General features: G+C 43.2%; 1 protein-coding gene across 7 annotated transcripts in view; it reads left to right on the forward strand.

Moving 5' to 3' along the window:
* UBR4 (ubiquitin protein ligase E3 component n-recognin 4) overlaps positions 1–6,902 on the forward strand; it is a 111,861-nt gene extending 104,959 nt beyond the window's left edge. For all 7 annotated transcript variants that reach the window (XM_044996083.1, XM_044996086.1, XM_044996085.1 and 4 more), the window contains 3 exons: positions 3,747–3,837; positions 4,923–5,085; positions 6,522–6,902. In XM_044996083.1, coding sequence (XP_044852018.1) covers positions 3,747–3,837; positions 4,923–5,085; positions 6,522–6,586 — 319 coding nt within the window. In that variant the 3' untranslated portion in view covers positions 6,587–6,902. The remainder of the gene's footprint in view (positions 1–3,746; positions 3,838–4,922; positions 5,086–6,521) is intronic.
* Positions 6,903–9,139: the final 2,237 nt, after the last annotated feature.

The following is a 9,139-nucleotide window of genomic DNA, read 5'->3' on the forward strand; positions in this document are numbered from 1 at the left end:
ACCCGGAACGAGCAGTGGTAGCTTTATCACCGGGAGCGCGGCTCCTGGCAATAAAGCACTGTCTATACTGGCGCTTTTCAGCACTAAAACTTTTGTTGCTCTGGGGGGGGCGGGTGTTTTCACACCCCTGAACAACTACAATTTTAGCACTGAAAGTGGCAGAGTAGGCACAGCCTTAGTGTAGGAGACATTCTCTGGCAGGCTGCCTTCAGCACAACCACCTTACAACTAAGACTGTGTGAAAGCTGCAGGCTTTACAAAAGAGTCTAGAAAAAGCAAAGTCCTGCAGTGAGTTGATATGACTGTCTCATTGGTTTAATGCTGCTGAAAACCCTCGGAGAAAGTAACTTTTTTTTGTCTTTTTCCAGTGTATTTAGTGCACCTGTCAAATATTTCTGAGACTATATACAATACAAGCATCTTGAAATGGGAATAGCAAGAATTCTACATCCATCTACCCTGCCCCAAAGCCTCAGGAAAAGCCTCAATGACAGGACAGCATTCAGGGCAAGGCTTATTCGAGAGCTCTCTCTTCCCCTTAGTTTGAGAGAGAATTTCAGAGTATTCAGCTGATTACGCTCAGCCCCTCAGATAGACAAATCTAGGGACTTTTTGCTTGAGGGTCCTAGCTGACCTTAGCTGTTGGGATGGAACATGGAGATATGGTGGCCTTTAATTCACTAATGTGATTTTTAAGTTAAAACCAGCACCTTACGTTTTATGCTAAACCTAACTGGAAGCCAGTGCAGTTTCTGGAGCATAGTGCGTGTGCTCCATGTGTAGGACGAAGCACAATAAGCAGGCTGCAGCATTCTGCACTAGCTGAAGTTCCTGGGTACTTTTTTAAGAATAACACCATACGCAGCACAATTGAACAATCTAATCTGGAGGGGACAAAGGCAGGTGTAAGGGGCCAGAATGCAGTCTCCTTTCCAAGTGAAGATGGGGAGAAAAGCACTTTGCTGCTGCTGCTGCTGCTGCTGTTTGTGCATCTAGAAGCAACTGAGGATCTAGTAGGGTCCCTTGATTGCAATCCTTACTAACAAAGGTACATGCACCACCCACTCAAGTAAGAGCAAATATCACCTGTGCCGCCTCCTCTGGCTGGTTGTTTCCTCCAGCTGCTCAGGATCACTTTGTTTTGATTACGTTTCAGTCACATATAGGGAAAGCCAACTGGGATCGCTCTGTGGGGCTGATGGAATTCATCCCATTGTGTCTCACTGTTGCATATAGTGAGGGCAAAACCAGAAACCCGCCATATCCTGCATGAGAGCGTTTGCAAGCCCCTTAAGCCATTGCCCAACAATACCATCCATGTCCAGCCAGAGAACAATTAGGAACCGCTCTAACCCATTCCCATCCAGGAGCTACAAGGGTCACAATTTAATTGTCAAAGGTATCAAAGGACCTGATCCTCAGAGGTGATGAGCATGTGCATCTCCTATTGACACCCCAATTGAGGCTCAGAGGTTGCTGATAAAGCTAAAAGAATGAGTACAGACAATGAGGCACTTTTGAAAATTTTTGCCTTTAGTCCAATGCCAGGAAGAGATTCGACTGGTGGACCTCATGTGTTAGGTTATTACTGAACCAAGAGTTTTAGCAAGAAAAACCCTATAAACATATGATTCGCAGTGTGGATCTGTGTGAAATTGGGAGGGGTGGTAGTGGCAGGATCTTTTGAATTTTTTTCCGTGCTCCTGACTCTAACCTTTGTAAAATATTCATGAGAGAAGTGAGGCTTCCAAACTGCTAATGTCCAACTTGCAGCTGGAAATCCATGCGTAGCTGATGAGCCTGAACCAGCTTACGTTAATGCAAATATAGCAGCTATTGTATTGAGTAGCCATTCCAGATGGCAGCTACATAGACTTAACCCACAAGGGCCTTTTAGTTTTCAATTAAAGGAACAGAGTCCCAATTATATCAAAACCATTTAAATAAAAAGAAATTCTGTCTCAACACTATTTGGGAATCCAGAATTAGCCTCACTCTAAGTTGCTCTTCTTCCCGTGGAAATTTAGTCACCTTTACTAATTGGTTTTTCTTTAAATAATTGAGTCTAGCCGCACAAGCAGGCTCCCACCTACAAAGCACATGTTATAAGGAGAGGGAAGGTCTCTGACACACACACGGCTTATAAAACAATCTCAGCGTATGAAGCAAGACCTATACCTTTGGTAGATTTTAGCTGTGTACATAATCTGAGGATGCCTTTTGTCTCTTGCTGATCCACAGCAGTGGCAGATGAACTGGTTGTAAATCTGTACAGTACGGGGAGGGAGATGTCTCTAAACTTTAAAGTGACAAATGGGAAGCAATATGTGATGAAATAAGGCAGATGTACCTATACAAATTATGCAAGAAAATTCCAAATCCATTAGGAGTGTTGGCAATACAACCCACCTTGCCAGGGGCTATTGGTGATTAGTTTAATTTTTCCTCTTAGCTAAGACGATCCCTGTCTTTTCCCCCTTCTTCTCCAGTTACTGGAGTGTTGAAGGCAAGCTTAGGAGGACTCTTGGGACAATACTAGAGAGTCAGAGTCTGGCCAGAGATGGAAATTTCCACATTCACTGGTGGGTTTTTCTGGGGCCAGGGAGTGTGATGTAATTTGACAGAAATGGAAATACTTCTCTGGAGTTTTTCAGCAACACTTTACTACTGAGTACACCCTTGCATGGAATGTGTCTCTTTCTGAGACAGCTAAACAGACACAGTATGGATACAGCTTGAACCCTGTATTTGGCCACCTCCACAGGCTTCCAGATGGCTATCCATCAGTCAAAGTGTTGTTCTAAATGCTCAGTGTCTTTGAAGGACTCAGTTCAACTCTCACTTGTCTGAATGACTTTCTAAAAGTACCTGTAATACCTGCCAGACTACATAACTAGACATTTTTTCTGTGGTCATTTGACAGCACTTTATACACAGTCTCTCTCCCCCGCTGTATGGTAAGTCACTCCATGTGTTCTCAACATGTCTGAATCTTTCACAAGTGACAGGAGAATGCCAAAACTTGGTGGGGGACTCGGGTGCAGCTGTAGCGCTGTAAATATAATACATTGAAAACAATTCATTACAAGTTTCAAGTTAAGTGTCATTTTAACTGGCTTAAAACTGACTAGGGTCAGGCTCCTCTGGTGTTAATACACTGCTCTGAAAAAGACTTGTTTGAGTTTTAAAAAGGTGGCAGCTATTCCAGTCAAAACTACAGCTGAGTGTCAGGCTCTTTATCTGTGTAAAGGATGTGGACTGCCTGCTGATAAGGTTCAAGCACAAGTACCATAATTATTCATCGTATCAGACCACGGAATAAGAGGGGCAGCATGGTTGAGGAGACTGAGCGTTGAACTGGGGACTGGAGATTGATTAATTCTTTTTCCAGCTCTGCCACTGACTTGCTCTGTGGCTTTGGGTGAGTGTTTCTCCCTCGTGCCCGTTTTCCACTTCTGTAAAAGGGAGTGTTGTTGGCATCCCCGCCTCAGAGTTTAGTTACAGCTTGTAAAGCAGTTTACAAGTGCTAAGAATCACAGTGCACAGAGGTCTAAGCCTAGGCCGGCATGGTAATGCAAATGTTTGTTCCACATGCTAAAGCACAGAACAGTGCTTATTCACAAAACCATTTCCCATGTGTATTATTGATAGACTTTTGGCTGTTACAGCATTCATGCTATTCATCAAATGAGTTACAAAGCAGAGTAAAGTGATTAACTCAGAGCTTGATTTCATTTTCTTCCCAGACTGACTGATAAAGCAGTGAAGGAGTATTCAGCATATCGCTCTGGCCTTCTCTTCTGGGCCCTAGTAGATCTCATTTACAACATGTTCAAGGTAAGGTCCGTCTGGAATCAAGGTTGTTGGTTTGTTTGGGTTTTTTTTGTTTTTGTTTTTATGGATGCTGTTAAAATCAGTCTGCTCTGTTCCTTTTGAAGGGTAGACAGGGCTTTAAATCCCTTCTAAATTTCAATCTCTGCTTGCTCATGGGAACAGGAGGGGTGGTACAATGTCTGTCCACTTGTGATCACCCCTCTTCCCAGCTGTTGTCCATCTGAAGTAGTAAGGTCTTATGATTTACAGCCCCCCACCCCCGTTTCTCTTCCTGTTTTTTTGTCTTCTGTTCAGGCATTGTTTCCAAGAGCGTCAATTCTGCACTAGAGCAAATGGTTAGAATAGCCTGTGTTGCTGGGGTGGGAAGGAAGTCCTGGCCTTGGACACTGCTTGGGGTGTCTGACCCTGCTCAGAAGGGAGAGAGAGGGATTAATAAGACACATCTTCCTTTGGAAAGTGTAAAAGCAAAGCCCAGTTAACATGTAGCTCTCTCCCCAAAGAAAGCAGACATTCAATTAGGGTGAAGTGAAGAAGGAAAACTCTCAAGTGCTTTTTAAAACTCTATCCAAGAAGAATAGAAAATCTGAGTATTAGGCACCTTTCCTGTGTGGCATGTTTACAGGAGGCAGGAAATCTCAGCCCAAAGGCAAGGCTTCAGAATGAACTAACGTTTTTAACATGAGGCATCAGTTATTGAACTCTGTGTTTTCTAAAGGTTGTAGGCAGAGTTGTTGTAGCCATGTTGGTCCCGGATACTAGAGAGACTTGGTGGGTGAGGGATCATTTTTTATTGGAGCAGCTTCTGATGGTGAACGAGACAAGCTTTCAAGCTGCACAGAGCTCTTCAGGTCTGGGAAAGGTACTCAGAGTGTCACAGCTCTGTGTGACCATGTGTTTAGCTGTGACACTCTGAGTACCTTTCCCAGACCTGAAGAAGAGCTCTGTGCAGCTCGAAACCTTCTCGTTCACCATCAGAAGTTGGTCCAATCAGAGATGTTCCCACACCCACTTTGTCTGTCTGTTTTCTAACGGATTTATTATTCTACAGGCTAAAACAAACTGACTTGTCCTTTTTCTCCTCCTTGTAGAAGGTGCCTACCAGTAACACAGAGGGAGGCTGGTCCTACTCTCTGGCTGAATTTATCCGACACAATGATATGCCAATACATGAAGCTGCAGACAAGGCCCTGAAAACTTTCCAGGAGGAGTTTATGCCAGTTGAAACCTTTTCTGAATTTTTGGATGTGGCTGGTCAGTGTTAACTTTACCTGTTAAAGGTTGTTTTTGTGTAACTCATGACTGGAAATACGTAATTTATGTAACTTGCTTATAGAAATGTGTGTGAGGGGGGTGGGGGAAATGACGGGACCTTAGAGCACCGGGTGCCTCCTAGGTCACTTTGAAAAGCATTTTTTTTGGCGAGTCGTCTGTTTCTCTCTGCAGTCTGCATTCACCTCTGTAGGTATGTGTGGGTGAAATACACTTGTTTCCTAAACATTCATCTTCTGCCATTTTCCCCATCTGCAAACTGGAGATAAATGAGACTTGTCTTTGTAAAGGGCTTTGAGATCCACCAGTGAAGAATGTTGTAGGATATATATGCTGCTGCTGCTTCCACATCTGAATTTGTAATATGACACAATTATTACAGCAGATGATTCCAGTTTCAAAAGAGGATTGCGGAGGAATTAACAGGAACAGATGAACTTCTAAGCCACAATGTTCCTGTATTCATTTAAACATAAGGACAAATGAAATGTAAAACATAAGCTATAGGAGTGGAATTGTTTAACACAGAGTGGTCTTCCACAAGGCAGCAGCCAGGGCTTTGGACACCTATTCTATTTTAGGTCTTACCCTTCTGTATTAACAGGGGCATCTTGCTGCTGTTTAAGTTGGTTTATATTTTGTGGGATTCTCCCTAGTTTTTATAAATCTGTAAGTATTCGATAGGGTACTGCTGCCACAGGATCCATATCTCCAGGAAACCAGAGAAACTCACCCACTGAGGAGCTACTCTTAATCATTTTATCCTGCCCAACTCCTGTCCTTACTAGTTAGCAGTTGTTATTACTCATCATCCAGCCTCTTAGCAGAAGATACCACTATCCTCAAATAACTTTTTGACTGCACTATCAGTGCTACCGATGCTCCCCATTCTTCTGCATCTGCTTCTAAATGTATGTGTAGTGCCAATATTTCCTGGCATTTCTACATCACTTCTGTAGGTAGGTTGTGAAGTTAAGCATCAAACTGAAGTTGTTGCACCTAAAATGAGACTGTGACTGAAATCCCCATTTTTGATATCAGTGCCAGTCATTGGTGTAACTGCACCATTGCAAACACTTTGTATAGGCAGGATAAACAGCTGTACACTGCAATTTGCCCTGGTAAACTGCACTGTTGCAAATAGCAGCTTTGCTTGTCTACATTAGGGGTTGGCACTGACTGTTCTCTTCAGGCCTTGTGAGTCTGTTAGCCAACTTGATTGACATGGGTCTGCTATTCTCAGATCTCAGCGTGGCATATATTTGCTTTAAAACAGTATTCGGAGTGGCTGGTCTGTGATGAGTTGTAGCTTGTCTGCCTTCTGAATCCAGCGCCAGGTGTCCTGATGGTAAAAGATGCCTGGTGATTCAGAAGAGCAGGCAGCTACTGACTAACTTATCTGTGTGCTATTTTTTCAGGACTATTATCAGAAATCGACGACCCTGACAGCTTCCTCAAGGATCTTTTGAACTCCATTCCCTGAGCACAGAGAAGCAACTTGTGAAGATCAACAGTAGCTTGCCTTCCATTTCTGTGTGTCCCTCCTTGTGCAGTCTTTCCCTCCCCCAAGTAGTGCTGCATTTTTTTATTTTCTACACTTTTTTTTCTTTCTTCTTGCAGTGATTTGGCATTTAGGCTTCTTGTTTTATCTGGTACTTCAGTGCTTCTATATAGAAAGCCTTGTGTATTCCCGGCGATCGAAGGAACTTGTACAGACTGAAGAATCCCAGCCAGTGAATCTTAACACTTTTTAGTGTGCACCTCTTTGAAATTAAATAAATTAAACACAACAGGTCAAAGTGGGTTTGACTAGTAATTTAACCAGGCAGTAACAGCCTAAACACCAGGTTCCCTTTTGTCTTGTATCTCCGAGCTCCTTTGTTACTGCAGTTCACGCGGGTTCAGGGCTGTCTCTCTTTTCAGCCCGTAATGTGGATGAGTTGTAGTGCTCAAGGACTCAGTTTGTGATGCTACATTTACTGACTCATTTTTCGTACAGTATAAAACAGATTTTCTCTTTTTGGGGTGTTCGAGGTCAATGGAATGCAAGGACAGCACGTTATGCTTGATTCCCTCATCGTTATTGTGAAGAGAGGATCGCTTTCACCACTGCAATGATTTCTCTTAACGCCTTGTGTGTTTCTCCTTTCATTGAGCCTACTGGGATTTAATATTATAAATGATTGATGCATGCTTTGTGTACCGAGGTCTTTCTAGATTCCATTCACTCTAGGGCTGTCTTCAAAACAAGAATGCACAGTAGTGGGTTGGGTAATTTACCATACAGGGAGATCTCACCTATACAGGGGATAGAGTGAAGGAAATAGGACATTTTTGCAATTAAAACCTGTTCTTTAGTATCTGATAAAGTTTTGATTCCTTTGAGAACCATGTGGGAATAGACAAAGTAGGCCTGTCAAGATGGCTGCCAATCCTTTTAATGGTATCAGGCGTGCATTCTGTGGTGTGTACCCTAGCTTGAATCCAGGCATCAGTCTCTTTGAACACAGTTATGCATGCTGGTAACGTCCCTTTGCCATCATCTCTGCTGTCGTGTAACCAGCTTCAGTCTGGTTAACCTGGAATCCAATAAAGCTTTCCCCATCATTCTGTCTCTGTATGAACTTGAATTTCAACGGATCAGACTCAGTCCCATACTTTAGCTTTGGGTGACCAGTCAGCAGTAGTTCAGAGACTGAACTACTGAGCAGACCATCTGATGCCGTGATTAGCCTTGGGCATGTATTGATAAGAAGACGGGTGGTGGAACACTGCGTTCTCACCCACCTCCAGGGGAGTTGTCTCTGGGTGCTCAGTCCAGTTCCAGTTGTCGGATTAGATTCATGGGGGCAGGGTTGGAGTACAGAATAGCCAACGGAACAGTGGGGTTGTTTACTAAGAATAAATCAAGGCAAAATATCTCAAGAGAAGTGCAAGGGATAAATTAAGCTCTGTCTATCTATAGATCTTCCTTGCTCTATAATAGCAAGGGTGGAGAATGAAGTATTCTAAGGAAGTCTGTCTCAACATAGCTCCCTGTTAACAAGGCTAGTGCAATGTTCTGTGCAGTTGCGGAGATTAACCGCTGGCGAAGCACTAGACCAGAGATAAGAATCTACTCTTCTTTGCAAAGCACTTACTTGCAAGGACAGACTTCACAGTCTCAAGTCTGCTTTTACTGTCAAATGTAATACAAAATGCTTAAACCCTCAGAGATAGGAGTACAGCTCCAGCACCAGTATGGTTCAGTACTGCTTCAGATGCCCCCCCGGTTATTGCCGTCAGGAGTCGGATGCTGCTAAAGTCCAATTTCTTGCGAAAGGAAAGGACCTTTCACGCCAGCATAATTAAAGAAATTCATGAGACGGTGTTTGAGAGTAACTTGTAGAAAGCAAGACTCAGCTTGTATCAAGAACCCAAATCTGTGCTGCTGTTCACGTCAGCTTCTGCTTTCTGTGATTCTAATGTGCCAGTCGTCATGGCATCTAAGGAACCAGGTGCAAAAATACTGTCAGTGTTACTACTGCCCGCCTCACATTAAAAAGGAGCCTATTTATTAGCTGAGCTCATGGTTAAAATGTAACCGCTACAAAACATTGTTTATCATTTGACAATGCTATGAAGGAAATTAACCACTGCTTGCCATTGCCACATGTCTGGCTGTAATGTTCTCAAAAAGCCATATTTTCCATCCCATTTTTGCCCTCTAGCCATAAATAGAGCCCACCGCCTAATTTCCTGAGCTTCCCATCTGTAAATGGACTAAGGTTTTATTTGTCTGTGTCTTCATTGTATAATGTTTGGCAGACCTTGCCCTGAACAAGGTGTACTCTTCTTGTGGTTTAGCAAAGCTTGGGGGTAAATTGCCAGTGTAAACAGAGTTGGTGCTGTACCTGCTCATTATGTATTTTCACATGGCTCTGTGGTAGACGCATCACGTTTCCTTTTCATCTATGCAGAGTTAGCCCGCCGGGCACTACTGCTGCTTAGAAATAATGCGGCGATCAACAAAAAAAATAAAATCTTCGAAATGTTA

The sequence above is a fragment of the Mauremys mutica genome, chromosome 21 (genome assembly GCF_020497125.1).
Source record: "Mauremys mutica isolate MM-2020 ecotype Southern chromosome 21, ASM2049712v1, whole genome shotgun sequence".
Classification (NCBI taxonomy): Eukaryota; Metazoa; Chordata; order Testudines; family Geoemydidae; genus Mauremys; species Mauremys mutica.